General features: G+C 41.7%; 1 protein-coding gene across 1 annotated transcript; it reads left to right on the top strand.

The window, feature by feature from the left end:
• Window positions 1–1,657: 1,657 nt before the first annotated feature.
• On the top strand, window positions 1,658–5,093 carry LOC116366485 (tetraspanin-8-like). The gene is made up of 5 exons (XM_031818597.1): window positions 1,658–2,085; window positions 2,865–2,963; window positions 3,329–3,439; window positions 3,943–4,026; window positions 4,469–5,093. Exons 1-5 carry the CDS (start codon window positions 1,990–1,992, stop codon window positions 4,595–4,597), a joined length of 519 nt encoding a protein of 172 aa, XP_031674457.1. The 5' UTR covers window positions 1,658–1,989; the 3' UTR covers window positions 4,598–5,093.
• Window positions 5,094–15,321: the final 10,228 nt, after the last annotated feature.

Raw genomic sequence — 15,321 nt, 5'->3', positions numbered from 1 at the left:
GACATTTGTGAACAGCAGTTTTCAGTTCTTTCCACAGATTCTCGATTGGATTCAGGTCTGGACTTTGACCTGGCAATTCTAACACCTGGATATGTTATTTTTTAAACCATTCCATTGTAGATTTTGCTTTATGTTTTGGATCATTGTCTTGTTGGAAGACAAATCTCCGTCCCAGTCTCAGGTCTTTTGCAGACTCCATCAGGTTTTCTTCCACAATGGTCCTGTATTTGGCTCCATCCATCTTCCCATCAATTTTAACCATCTTCCCTGTCCCAGCTGAAGAAAAAGCAGGCCCAAACCATGATGCTGCCACCACCATGTTTGACAGTGGGGATGGTGTGTTCAGGGTGATGAGCTGTGTTGCTTTTACGCCAAACATAACGTTTTGCATTGTTGCCAATGGCCCCCTTGAACTTTGCGACCTTTTGCCACATTTCAGGCTTCAAACATAAAGATATAAAACTGTATTTTTTTGTGAAGAATCAACAACAAGTGGGACACAATCATGAAGTGGAACGACATTTATTGGATATTTCAAACTTTTTTAACAAATCAAAAACTGAAAAATTGGGCGTGCAAAATTATTCAGCCCCCTTAAGTTAATACTTGTAGCGCCACCTTTTGCTGCGATTACAGCTGTAAGCCGCTTGGGGTATGTCTCTATCAGTTTTGCATATCGAGAGACTGAAATATTTTCCTCTACGAGGAAACTGTAACTGTCAAAATAAAGGAAACACTTACATAAACTGTCTTAATAGGGTGTGAAATTGTGTCACTTCTCTTGCGTCCTGTGCAAGCAGAGTCAGGGTATATGCAGCAGTTTGGGCCGCCTGGATCGTTGTGAACTATGTTGAGACCATTTTCTACTAACAAAGACCCGTAATTAATTTGCCAGAATTTTACATAATTATGACGTAACATTGAAGGTTGTGTAATGTAACAAGCAATATTTAGACTGATGGATTGCCGCCCGTTAGATAAAATATGGAACGGTTCCGTATTTCACTGAAAGAATAAACGTTTTGTTTTTTAAATGATAGTTTCCGGATTTGACCATTAATTACCTAAGGCTCATATTTCTGTGTGTTTATTATATTATAATTAAGTCTATGATTTGATATTTGATAGAGCAGTCTGACTGAGCGGTGGTAGGCAGCAGCAGGCTTGTAGGCATTCATTCAAAACAGCCCTTTCCTGCGGTTGCCAGCAGCTCTTTACAATGCTTCAAGCATTGCTCTGTTTATGACTTCAAGCCTATCAACTCCCAAGATTAGGCAGGCAATACTATAGTGCCTATAAGAACATCCAATAGTCAAAGGTATATGAAATACAAATGGTATAGAGAGAAATAGTCCTATAATTCCTATAATAACTACAACCTAAAACTTCTTACCTGGGAATATTGAAGACTCGTGTTAAAAGGAACCACCAGCTTTCATATGTTCTGAGCAAAGAACTTAAACGTTAGCTTTTTTACATGGCACATATTTCCCTTTTACTTTCTTCTCCAACACTTTGTTTTTGCATTATTTAAACCAAATTGAACATGTTTCATTATTTATTTGAGACTAAATTGATTTTATTTATGTATTATATTAAGTAAATAAAAGTGTTCATTCAGGATTGTTGTAATTGTCATTATTACAAATATATATATAACAATCGTCCGATTAATCGGTATTGGCTTTTTTTGGTCCTCCAATTATCGGTATCGGCGTTGAAAAATCATAATCAGTCAACCTGTAGGTCTTTCAGGGCCTTCGAGGTATCTGCTTGGGGGGGATATACATGGCTGTGACTTTCATTCAGCCTTGAAGCAATGTTTGTTTGCTGTTCTGGTAAAAATATATTTGAGAAGTTATTGTATGATGGTGCAATGCATCTGATTCTTGATAATTCAATGTCTGTATCTGTCCTTTTCAAATTCAGAGCTGATTATAGGTTTCAGCTGTGACTATAACACTCAATGTTAACTTGATTCATTTCAAGATGGAGGAGTTAACCAGAGAGGAACATCTAGCTATGATGCCTCTGAGTGGAGCGAATCAAACTGATTTAGAAGGGCTATACAACATGCAGACTAACGTAAGTCACCTTCATTTAATGCTTCTTATGGTCTCTGCTTGTGCCGATTCAAAGTCCCAGGGTGCCAATTCAATGTCCCAGGGTGCCGATTCAATGTCCCAGGGTGCCAATTCAATGTCCCAAGGTGCCAATTCAATGTCCCAGAGTGCCAATTCACAGTCCCAGAGTGCCAATTCACAGTCCCAGAGTGCCAATTCACAGTCCCAGAGTGCCAATTCACAGTCCCAGAGTGCCAATTCACAGTCCCAGAGTGCCAATTCACAGTCCCAGAGTGCCAATTCACAGTTCCAGAGTGCCAATTCACAGTCCCCAGAGTGCCAATTCACAGTCCCAGAGTGCCAATTCACAGTCCCAGAGTGCCAATTCACAGTCCCAGAGTGCCAATTCAATGTCCCAGAGTGCCAATTCACAGTCCCAGAGTGTCAATTCACAGTCCCAGGGTGCCAATTCACAGTCCCAGAGTGCCAATTCACAGTCCCATAGTGCCAATTCAAAGTCCCAGGGTGCCAATTCAAAGTCCCAGAGTGCCAATTCACAGTCCCAGGGTGCCAATTCAAAGTCCCAGAGTGCCAATTCACAGTCCCAGAGTGCCAATTCAATGTGTGTGTTTGTCTTTAGGACCGGTTTTCCTTATTATGTAAATCTAGGCCTGGACTAAAAACACTTTCATTGGAGATTTCTCCATGTAGGGTTCTTTCAGGACTAGGCCTTAACTATACCTGGTAAATCATGTTTTTAAAATGTCTGTTGTGCTGTTGTTCTGTTTCCTTCACTTTCAGTTCAAATGCTGTGGGCTCGTACAAGGCTACCAAGACTGGGGCACAGACATCCCCATCTCCTGTCTCTGCTCTGATGAGGACTCAACAGACTTTAAATGTGTGAGTCTGCTGTGTTAAATAAGTTAACTTGTTGCTGTTGTTATGTGTATGATGAGGAGGATGGGTTTCAATGTGTCCGTCTGTTAAATAAATTATCACTCAAATATGAAAATGGAAATCTCTTGTCTTTCGGTAAGAGCAATACATTTTTTATTTAAAAAACAAAACAAAACAGATGATGAGGACAGTGACAAGACGACCATAAATAAACTGAGGAAGATGTACATGACAATACTCTAAAAGACCAACAAATACGATAGAACACATTTGGACCAGACACATAATGGATGCCATGCTGCAGCCTAGTAAGAAATCATGCAGCTAAAGTGGAGCACTGTTTTAAACCTTGTCACATTCTATTTCAGGTTGCTCCTGGTAACAATACAAGATTTGTTATTCACTATCCCAACAGTGATATGTCTGAGGATGATGACCACAAGGGATTAATGGATGAACACATGCTGGTATATAAAGAGGTAAAATCATGCCATTCCACTACACCAGGGATGGGCAACTGGCGGCCATTTTGAAGGCCCTCAGATCAATTAGGCCATGTCAGTTAATATCTTTTAGATTGCTAAATTGTTTACCGGTCAGCTATCTAAACCTGTTATCATGGTCGAATTACCGCCCATGGAGTCCCCATTGATGTTGTTAGTCAGTCTCACTCTCATGTCATATTAAAAACTGCATACATTTCTCACCACCACATGGCAAAATGTGTAGAATTGCAGCAAACTTGCTTTAAAACGGCAAGATTTTCTCTCCACCCCATGTCAAAATGGGTCGAAATCAACTCTAAAATGTAAAAAAATTCTCTCTGCTGTCAAGAAGGTGCAACTAAAAAGTATTTTTTTTTATTTTGCGCAAAATGTCTTGCAGTGCTCATTGATACAATAAACAGCTATATGTTCAAGTTCTGATATAATACAGAGTGGATACTCTTGTTTTTTACAAACTCTTGATTTTTCATTTTCAGCCATGTCTTCCCATCTTAATCTCTTTCGTGGGCTATGACATCATCCTGATAATAGGAACATTAGTAGCACTTAAAGCATTATGGGTATGTATTTCAGATCGATGTCCGTACTATTTCCACCATTTCAGGGTTGGGGTCCATTCAGTTTTTAAATTCAATAAATAGAAAGTCAATTCCCAAATTGAAAGTGTTTCATGTGTATTTTTCAATTCAGGAAGTGAAATTCAATTACCCGAATTGAAAACTTCAGTAGTATATTTGTTTATTATAATTATTACCGATGTGGCAGCTAAAAGCTGAATTGCAGTACACAGTACATACAAGTAAACAAGAACAATTAAAACATCTGAAAGTCAGGATGCTAACTGAAGGATGGATGAATCGACTCCAACACTGTACCATAGTGATTTTTACCATACCTTTCGAGTGTAGGCCTATTAGATTGAACCATTATCTCTTACACTCAGCATCTGGTCACCTGCTCCGTCAATCCTGACTGAACCGTTACTGTGTGTCTTGTCCTCAGGATGTTGGAGTTGTCCTGGCCATCACAATACTCTGCCAGATGAGAAGAAAGGTTGATGTGCCACCTGTGATCTTCACCTCTCAACCACCTCAATACAGAGAGCTGTGTGACACAGCAGAGAGTGTCTGAAATGAAATAGTCCTCTTATGAAGGAGACTCAATGCACTAGTCTGAGTGCCAGTCTGTTTGTGCCATCATGACAACTCCAGTCACTCATTTGTGTCAAGCCAAACATGACAATGGGTGACAAAGAGTTGACTTGGCAATGACAGACTGGCACGATGGCCTTTATTTAACTAGGCAAGTCAGTTACGAACAACTTCTTATTTACAATGACGGCCTACTGGGGAACAGTGGGTTAAACTGCCTTGTTCAGGGGCAGAACAACAGTTGGCATTGGCCAGACCACAAACACCACAAACAGATCTGGGATCAGGTTAGCAATGCACTCATATTATGTACATACTCATAACACACATGAAAGGACAACTCAGGACATTATTAGACATTAGACATCTCTACTGTGTTGTCCAAAGTGTTACTGTTCAACTGTTCAACCATTTAACCATTGTAGTGCCTCAGTGTTGGTTACAGTGTCTTAAATAAAGGGACAAGCATCTTTTAACATTATGGTCCTTCTTTTTTCGACAACCATTTCTTCCAATGACCTTTGTCCTCTCCCCATCCTTATTTCATTTTCTGCCTTTGTCTTTTCCTCCCACTCTCTCCTCTCATCCTCCTCTCTCTTACTCTCTCTACTCCTCCTCTCTTCCTCTTTTCCACCTGCTCTCTCCTCTCATCCTCCTCTCTCTTCCTCTCTCCTCTCCTCCTCTCTTCCTCTTTTCCTCCTGCTCTCTCCTCTCATTCTCCTCTCTCTTCCTCTTTTCAGCCTACTTGGCCCTATCAGACCCAACACCCATTAAAACCTCCCCACTATTCCACTACTTGGCCCTATCAGACCCAACACCCATTAAAACCTCCCCACTATTCCACTACTTGGCCCTATCAGACCCAACACCCATTAAAACCTCCCCACTATTCCACTACTTGGCCCTATCAGATCCTACACCCATTAAAACCTCCCCACTATTCCACTATCCTGCACCAGGCCTCTTTTCCACGTTAATAGCATGCATACGTAAACACAGCACCAGACCAATGTTTATCTATTATATTGACTAGATAGTGACCGCTCTAACAATGGAAATACATCTCCTCAATGATCGAAGGCAGGCGAGATCAGGTTGTACCATTCTAGACAATGAGAGGGCAGATACACAACTAAGTTATTTTACTTAAAGTTGCCAGAATGTCACTTGCATCCACTTATATCAGTACATTTGTAACAGCCTAAACATCACGGAACTATTAGATCAAATAAGCCTCACATATTTGACCCTTCACTAAGTTCCGCCTCGCTACTTTTGCAACCTCAAACAACATTTTCCCTGGAAGCCCAATTCCCCATTCAACCACTGGTGAAATCCCCTCACAATGATCTCAAAGTGTGTTTCTAATACACAATGAAATGAAACACTGACTTCCCCTTGCTAACCAGGAAACTCTTGGGTATGTTGTTGTGGACTGTTATTATAATTGCTTCACTGGAACCTGGTCAAAGCTTCTGTCCTCCTCTGGGTACATTGACTTCAACACAAAACCTAGGAGGCTCATGGTTCTCACTCCTCTCCGTAGACTTACACAGTAATTATGAAAACTACTGGAATGGCATCAAACACTTGGAAACCATGTATTTCATGTATTTGATACCATTCCACCTATTCCACTCCAGCCATTACCACAAACCCGTCCTCCCCAAGTAAGGTGCCACCAACCTCCTATGATTGTAAAATACCTACACCACGTAGACTTCATCAGTACATCCTTTTCCTAAGAATGGGGAATGTTACTATACTTATTTCAGCATTATTTAATCCCCTATTTCTGGCACTAAACTGTCTCCATATATACAGTACTCTACCGGGGACCTTCAGACAAGTCTCTTGAGGCCTGTGGGCATCCTAGAGCAAAACAACCAACATGTACTTGTTCATGAGGTTCTCACCTTTCCACAAATAGTCTGTAGTGTGTAGCCCAAACTGTTCGGACACTACAGAACGAAGTTGGCAGATCGGATTCTACCAACTGCAGACGAGTCTCAAGACGCTTGTGGGGGTTATAGAGCAAAACGGAGAACATTATCATTAAAACAAATTGTACATGTGCGTTCAGAAAGTAGTAAGACTCCCTTTTTCCACACTTTGTTCTGTTACAGCCTTATTCTAAAGTGGACTAAATAGATTTTTCTTCCATTCAATCTACATACAATAACCCATAATGGCAAAGCGAAAACAGGTTTTTCAACCTTTTTGCAGTTGACAGTGCATATCAGGGCAAAAAAAACAAGCCTTGAGGTCGAAGGAATTGTCCGTAGAGCTCCGAGACAGGATTGTGTCGAGGCACAGATCTGGGGAAGGGAACCAAAAAATGGTTGCAGCATTGAAGGTCCCTAAGAACACAGTGGCCTCCATCTTTCTTAAGTGGGAGACGTTTGGAACCACCAAGACTCTTGGCCACTCCTGCATTGTCTTGGGATGGTGCACATAGCCAAGACAATGCAGGAGTGGCTTCGTGACAAGTCTGTGAATATCATTGAATGGCCCAGCCAGAGCCCAGACTTGAACCCGATTGACCATCGATTGACTTGAAAATAACTGCAGCGACGCCCCCCATCCAACCTGACAGAGCTTGAGAGGATCTGCAGAGAAGAATGGGAGAAACTCCCCAAATACAGATGTGCCAAGCTTGTAGCGTCATACCCAAGAAGACTCGAGGCTGTAATTGCTGCCAAAGGTGGTTCAGCAAAGTATCAAATCAAATCAAATGTATTTATAAATCCCTTCTTACATCAGCTGATATCTCAAAGTGCTGTAAGAAACCCAGCCTAAAACCCCAAACAGCAAGCAATGCAGGTGTAGAAGCATGGTGGCTAGGAAAAACTACCTAGAAAGGCAAGAACCTAGGAAGGAACCTAGGAAGAAATCGAGAGAGGAACTATGAGGGGTGGCCAGCCCTCTTCTGGCTGTGCCTGGGAGGAGATTTTAACAGAACATGGCCAAGATGTTAAAATATTCGTAGATGACCAGCAGGGTCAAATAATAATAATCACAGTGGTTGTCGAGGGTGCAACAGGTACTGAGTCAAGGGTCTGAATACTTATGTAAATTGTATATTTCAGTATTTAATTTTTTATTTAATAAATTAGCAAACATTTCATTAAAGCCTGTTTTCGCTTTATCATTATGGGGTATTGTGTGTAGATTGATGAGGGAAAAAATAATTTAATCCATTTGAGAATAAGACTGTAATGTAGCAACATGTGGAAAAAGTCAAGTGGTCTGAAGACTTTCCAAATGCACTGTATTTTACCCTTTATTTTTGGCACCAAACAATCTCCATATATACCAAACAATCTCCATATATACTTCCATAGCCTAGTGGTTAGAGTGTTGGACTAGTAACCGAAAGGTTGCAAGTTCAAATCCCCGAGCTGACAAGATACAAATCTGTCGTTCTGCCCCTGAACAGGCAGTTAACCCACTGTTCTTAGGCCGTCATTGAAAATAAGAATTTGTTCTTAACGGACTTGCCTAGTAAAATAAAGGTAAAATAAAAAAATCTGTTCAAGTCTTGTGAGGCCTGTGTGCGTCCTTGAGCAACTGACATGTTCGAGAGAGTCTCATCTATCCATAGAGGGGTCATAATAGTTTGTAGGCCAAACCGTTCAGACTCTACAGACAATTTTGTGAGAAGACCGAATTTCGTGATGTCTCACCGGTCTGACTAACACAGTTCTAGCTCTGTCACCTTTCACCACAGATGCGGAAGTGCCACATATGTTGATTGAGACGCAGCCTATGCAAAAAAATCCTATCTCTCGGGAACTGATGTTGAGCGATTAGGCCTAGCTCACAGTCGGCATGATTCATCACCCCAAATAACACGTTTCACTGCTCCAGAGTCAAATGGCGGCGAGCTGGGCCTCCCGGGTGGCGCAGTGGTCTAGGGCACTGCATCGCAGTGCTAGCTGTGCCACCAGAGACTCTGGGTTCGCGCCCAGGATCTATCGCAGCCGGCCGCACCCGGGAAGTCCGTGGGGCGACTCACAATTGGCCTAGCGTCGTCCGGGTTAGGGAGGGATTGACCGGTAGGGATATCCTTGTCTCATCGCGCAGTAGCGACTCCTGTGGCGGGCTGGGCGCAGTGCGCGCTAACCAGGTCACCAGGTGCACGGTGTTTCCTCCGACACATTGGTGTGGTTGGCTTCCGTGTTGGATGCGAGCTGTGTTAAGAAGCAGTGCGGCTTGGTTGGGTTGTGTTTCGGAGGACGCATGGCTGGAGTACAGGAGTTGTAGCAATGAGACAAGATTTGTCTGAATCGTCTACAGCTCTTGAGATGGTGTGGTACTTGTGGATAGGGCACCCTGTGATTGCGTCCTCAACTGGATGTTGCTGGTAGGCAGGTTTACCAACCTCTGTTTAGTGTGCTGAGATGGGATTGAATCTTCATGTCTCACTTGGAGTCTCTCTGGTCTTGTGATGGATGTACTTGTGGTTGAAAGGGTAAAGCTGGGGTCGTTCCTCACGTTTGTCTCATTGAGGATGAAAAAGGACAAGTGAAAGGGGGAGAAAGGCCACATGGTGTCGCTGTTTGCAACTCAGTCAGTGACACCCATTTCTCTTGAAGACTGGAGGGTAGCTTCTCTACAATGGGAATGATTCCACGTGCTGTATTTGCATTTGTATTTATACTTATTAACGATCCCCATTAGTTCCTGTCAAGGCAGTAGCTTCTCTTCCTGGGGTTTATTATGGATCCCTATTAGTTCCTGCTAAGGCAGCAACTACCCTTCCTGGGGTATATTATGGATCCTTATTGGTTCCTGCCAAGGAATCAGCTACTCTTCCTGGGGTTTATTATGGATCCCTATTGGTTCCTCCCAAGGCAGCAGCTACACTTTCTGGGGTTTATTACGGATCCCCCTTAGTTCCTGCTAAGTCAGCCCTCCAAAACCAACAAGTCTTTAAACCAGACAGCTCTCAGAGCTGAACTATATGTACAAAAGTATTTGTATTCGGCTTTTTCAGTCACACCCATTGCTGACAGGTGTATAAAATTAGGCACACAGCTATGCAATCTCCATAGACAAACATTGACAGTAGAATGGACTTACTGAAGAGTTTAGAGACTTTCAACGTGGCACAATCATAGGATGCCACCTTTCCAACAAGTCAGATCGCCAAATATTGAAACAATCTTGAAGCATAGATTCTGATTGGTCAGACCAACATTGAACAGTCCTTACCACGGGTACTTCCTGTTTAAATTTCTGCCTATAGGATGGGAGGAGCAAAATGGAGGCGTGATCTGATTTTCTGAAAGGAGGGTGGGGGAGGGCCTTGTAGCCATCCCAGAAGGGGGATAAACAATGGTCCAGAGTTCTCGATGCCCGAGTAGCACAGGAGATGTGTTGATAGAACTTCGGTAGCATACTCCTCAGATGTATGTTATTAAAGTCCCCAGCTACAATAAATGCAGCTTCAGGATATGCGGTTTCCAGTTTGCACAAAGTCCAGTGTATTACTTTGTGCCCCTTCAGAGTTTTGGGTGCATGACGCCCCTGCTAGGGAGAAGGTTTTTGTAAAGTTACCCGTAATGTTACCCTAATGTTTGAGTGTCCAGTTTTCCGTTGGTTAGGGGGACCTTCTATCTGTATGTTAGGTTCTAAGTTCTGGTGCAAATCCAGTCAGACACCAAAGGAAGCTCAGACTGGATTTATTCCACCCAAAACTGGATGCTGCTGCTGCAAGCACACATAGAATTCACACAAGCATATATATATATATACCTTTCGATTAGGAGTCACCTCCTTGTATGTCTGGAATACAATCAGTCTCTGTTGTTGGGCAGAACTGAGTCAGGTCCCCCTATTGGTGTAATCGTGGCCCAGCCTGAGTGCAGGACCTTTGTGGGCAGGGAGGTGTGTGTGAGAGAGAAAAGGCTATAGTTGAAGGGTTGATGGGATGTGCACCTCTGGCCTCCCTCGCAGAGGTTTCTTCTCTTCAACTTTGTCCTCACTTCGATGTGGAAGTCTCTCCCAGCCCTAGTTCCACCGAAACTTGCGTGATCTTACCAGGAACTGAGACTCGCCTGTGGTTCTTTACCTACTTCCTTAGACATATTAATATGCAGAAATAACATATCTGGCCATACAGAGACTTTCTGGACTTCCCTTTGTCTCTCCAGCTCCAACATCCTAACCAATTACAAATTATTACTACTAATAAGCACTTTTTGTGATTATAAACAGACTCATTATGCATCTAAAACTGGCTCAAGTCAAATAGTTTCCAACAATCCTCCTTCTGGAACGTTCCACACCACCTATAAAGCATAATGACTTGAGCAGACTGAATATTTCTGGGATCTTTTATTTCAGCTTATGAAACATATGATCAAAACTTTACAATGTTGCGTTTATATTTTTTAAATAATTTATTTCAGTGGACAATATTGATGTTTAATGGACGTGGCAAGAACATCCATGTGTCCAGTTTTGTAAGGGTTAGGAGAATATTCCATCAACGTCCCAACAAACATACACAGAACATGGCTGCTATGTTCTCAGAAAACAAGATTAAGTAAAGGAGAGCCGCACGCTCTATTAGCTCAGATGCAAAAATATTTATGTCCAACATTTTGACAGACAAGCCTTCGTGTCTTCGTGTTCTCAGAACATAAGATATTCATGTTCTAGACACGTTTCAACAACATTTCTGTGTATCAGTTGTCAGTTCTGATGGAACAAAACAAATAGAAATGGTTTCATTACAAGTCAAGACTTGTTAGTGTTGTCATGCCAATCAAGGCCCTGATTGGTGAACCACTGATCCATTCATAGCTCTTTTTTTTGTTGGCAAGGGATACTCACACAGAATGCTTTTAACATAACATAATCAAATGAGATATTTGACTACATTGTGCATGTTAGTTTATACAATAATTATTATTCTACAGTTCTCACCAGTGATTTGAACTCATAACCTCTTGTTTCACGGTATGTCTAGCTTCCTGCTACACTTGTTGGGGATGAATCAGAATAGTTGGGTAACACAGATAAGATGTTTTATTTTCATGATATGCTTGTGACTTACTTCTCATATAGAATGTATCTTGTTGTACTATAGTGGTGGCCATTTGCAGTTATCCTTTCTCTGTCCTGGGGTCAGTTACTTCTCATATAGAATGTATCTTGTTGTACTATAGTGGTGGCCGGTTGCAGTTATCCTTTCTCTGTCCTGGGGTCAGTTACTTCTCATATAGAATGTATCTTGTTGTACTATAGTGGTGGCCATTTGCAGTTATCCTTTCTCTGTCCTGGGGTCAGTTACTTCTCATATAGAATGTATCTTGTTGTACTATAGTGGTGGCCATTTGCAGTTATCCTTTCTCTGTCCTGGGGTCAGTTACTTCTCATATAGAATGTATCTTGTTGTACTATAGTGGTGGCCATTTGCAGTTATCCTTTCTCTGTCCTGGGGTCAGTTACTTCTCATATAGAATGTATCTTGTTGTACTATAGTGGTGGCCATTTGCAGTTATCCTTTCTCTGTCCTGGGGTCAGTTACTTCTCATATAGAATGTATCTTGTTGTACTATAGTGGTGGCCATTTGCAGTTATCCATTCTCTGTCCTGGGGTCAGTTACTTCTCATATAGAATGTATCTTGTTGTACTATAGTGGTGGCCATTTGCAGTTATCCTTTCTCTGTCCTGGGGTCAGTTACTTCTCATATAGAATGTATCTTGTTGTACTATAGTGGTGGCCATTTGCAGTTATCCTTTCTCTGTCCTGGGGTCAGTTACTTCTCATATAGAATGTATCTTGTTGTACTATAGTGGTGGCCATTTGCAGTTATCCTTTCTCTGTCCTGGGGTCAGTTACTTCTCATATAGAATGTATCTTGTTGTACTATAGTGGTGGCCATTTGCAGTTATCCTTTCTCTGTCCTGGGGTCAGTTACTTCTCATATAGAATGTATCTTGTTGTACTATAGTGGTGGCCATTTGCAGTTATCCTTTCTCTGTCCTCGGGTCAGTTACTTCTCATATAGAATGTATCTTGTTGTACTATAGTGGTGGCCATTTGCAGTTATCCTTTCTCTGTCCTGGGGTCAGTTACTTCTCATATAGAATGTATCTTGTTGTACTATAGTGGTGGCCATTTGCAGTTATCCTTTCTCTGTCCTGGGGTCAGTTACTTCTCATATAGAATGTATCTTGTTGTACTATAGTGGTGGCCATTTGCAGTTATCCTTTCTCTGTCCTGGGGTCAGTTACTTCTCATATAGAATGTATCTTGTTGTACTATAGTGGTGGCCATTTGCAGTTATCCTTTCTCTGTCCTGGGGTCAGTTACTTCTCATATAGAATGTATCTTGTTGTACTATAGTGGTGGCCATTTGCAGTTATCCTTTCTCTGTCCTGGGGTCAGTTACTTCTCATATAGAATGTATCTTGTTGTACTATAGTGGTGGCCATTTGCAGTTATCCTTTCTCTGTCCTGGGGTCAGTTACTTCTCATATAGAATGTATCTTGTTGTACTATAGTGGTGGCCATTTGCAGTTATCCTTTCTCTGTCCTGGGGTCAGTTACTTCTCATATAGAATGTATCTTGTTGTACTATAGTGGTGGCCATTTGCAGTTATCCTTTCTCTGTCCTGGGGTCAGTTACTTCTCATATAGAATGTATCTTGTTGTACTATAGTGGTGGCCATTTGCAGTTATCCTTTCTCTGTCCTGGGGTCAGTTACTTCTCATATAGAATGTATCTTGTTGTACTATAGTGGTGGCCGGTTGCAGTTATCCTTTCTCTGTCCTGGGGTCAGTTACTTCTCATATAGAATGTATCTTGTTGTACTATAGTGGTGGCCATTTGCAGTTATCCTTTCTCTGTCCTGGGGTCAGTTACTTCTCATATAGAATGTATCTTGTTGTACTATAGTGGTGGCCATTTGCAGTTATCCTTTCTCTGTCCTGGGGTCAGTTACTTCTCATATAGAATGTATCTTGTTGTACTATAGTGGTGGCCATTTGCAGTTATCCTTTCTCTGTCCTGGGGTCAGTTACTTCTCATATAGAATGTATCTTGTTGTACTATAGTGGTGGCCATTTGCAGTTATCCTTTCTCTGTCCTGGGGTCAGTTACTTCTCATATAGAATGTATCTTGTTGTACTATAGTGGTGGCCATTTGCAGTTATCCTTTCTCTGTCCTGGGGTCAGTTACTTCTCATATAGAATGTATCTTGTTGTACTATAGTGGTGGCCATTTGCAGTTATCCTTTCTCTGTCCTGGGGTCAGTTACTTCTCATATAGAATGTATCTTGTTGTACTATAGTGGTGGCCATTTGCAGTTATCCTTTCTCTGTCCTGGGGTCAGTTACTTCTCATATAGAATGTATCTTGTTGTACTATAGTGGTGGCCATTTGCAGTTATCCTTTCTCTGTCCTGGGGTCAGTTACTTCTCATATAGAATGTATCTTGTTGTACTATAGTGGTGGCCATTTGCAGTTATCCTTTCTCTGTCCTGGGGTCAGTTACTTCTCATATAGAATGTATCTTGTTGTACTATAGTGGTGGCCGGTTGCAGTTATCCTTTCTCTGTCCTGGGGTCAGTTACTTCTCATATAGAATGTATCTTGTTGTACTATAGTGGTGGCCATTTGCAGTTATCCTTTCTCTGTCCTGGGGTCAGTTACTTCTCATATAGAATGTATCTTGTTGTACTATAGTGGTGGCCATTTGCAGTTATCCTTTCTCTGTCCTGGGGTCAGTTACTTCTCATATAGAATGTATCTTGTTGTACTATAGTGGTGGCCATTTGCAGTTATCCTTTCTCTGTCCTGGGGTCAGTTACTTCTCATATAGAATGTATCTTGTTGTACTATAGTGGTGGCCATTTGCAGTTATCCTTTCTCTGTCCTGGGGTCAGTTACTTCTCATATAGAATGTATCTTGTTGTACTATAGTGGTGGCCATTTGCAGTTATCCTTTCTCTGTCCTGGGGTCAGTTACTTCTCATATAGAATGTATCTTGTTGTACTATAGTGGTGGCCATTTGCAGTTATCCTTTCTCTGTCCTGGGGTCAGTTACTTCTCATATAGAATGTATCTTGTTGTACTATAGTGGTGGCCATTTGCAGTTATCCTTTCTCTGTCCTGGGGTCAGTTACTTCTCATATAGAATGTATCTTGTTGTACTATAGTGGTGGCCATTTGCAGTTATCCTTTCTCTGTCCTGGGGTCAGTTACTTCTCATATAGAATGTATCTTGTTGTACTATAGTGGTGGCCATTTGCAGTTATCCTTTCTCTGTCCTGGGGTCAGTTACTTCTCATATAGAATGTATCTTGTTGTACTATAGTGGTGGCCATTTGCAGTTATCCTTTCTCTGTCCTGGGGTCAGTTACTTCTCATATAGAATGTATCTTGTTGTACTATAGTGGTGGCCATTTGCAGTTATCCTTTCTCTGTCCTGGGGTCAGTTACTTCTCATATAGAATGTATCTTGTTGTACTATAGTGGTGGCCATTTGCAGTTATCCTTTCTCTGTCCTGGGGTCAGTTACTTCTCATATAGAATGTATCTTGTTGTACTATAGTGGTGGCCGGTTGCAGTTATCCTTTCTCTGTCCTGGGGTCAGTTACTTCTCATATAGAATGTATCTTGTTGTACTATAGTGGTGGCCATTTGCAGTTATCCTTTCTCTGTCCTGGGGTCAGTTACTTCT

This window comes from Oncorhynchus kisutch, unplaced genomic scaffold, assembly GCF_002021735.2.
Source record: "Oncorhynchus kisutch isolate 150728-3 unplaced genomic scaffold, Okis_V2 scaffold1502, whole genome shotgun sequence".
Classification (NCBI taxonomy): domain Eukaryota; kingdom Metazoa; phylum Chordata; class Actinopteri; order Salmoniformes; family Salmonidae; genus Oncorhynchus; species Oncorhynchus kisutch.
The sequence above is the reverse complement of the archived record's forward strand: the minus strand, read 5'-3'. Positions and strand labels throughout refer to the sequence as shown.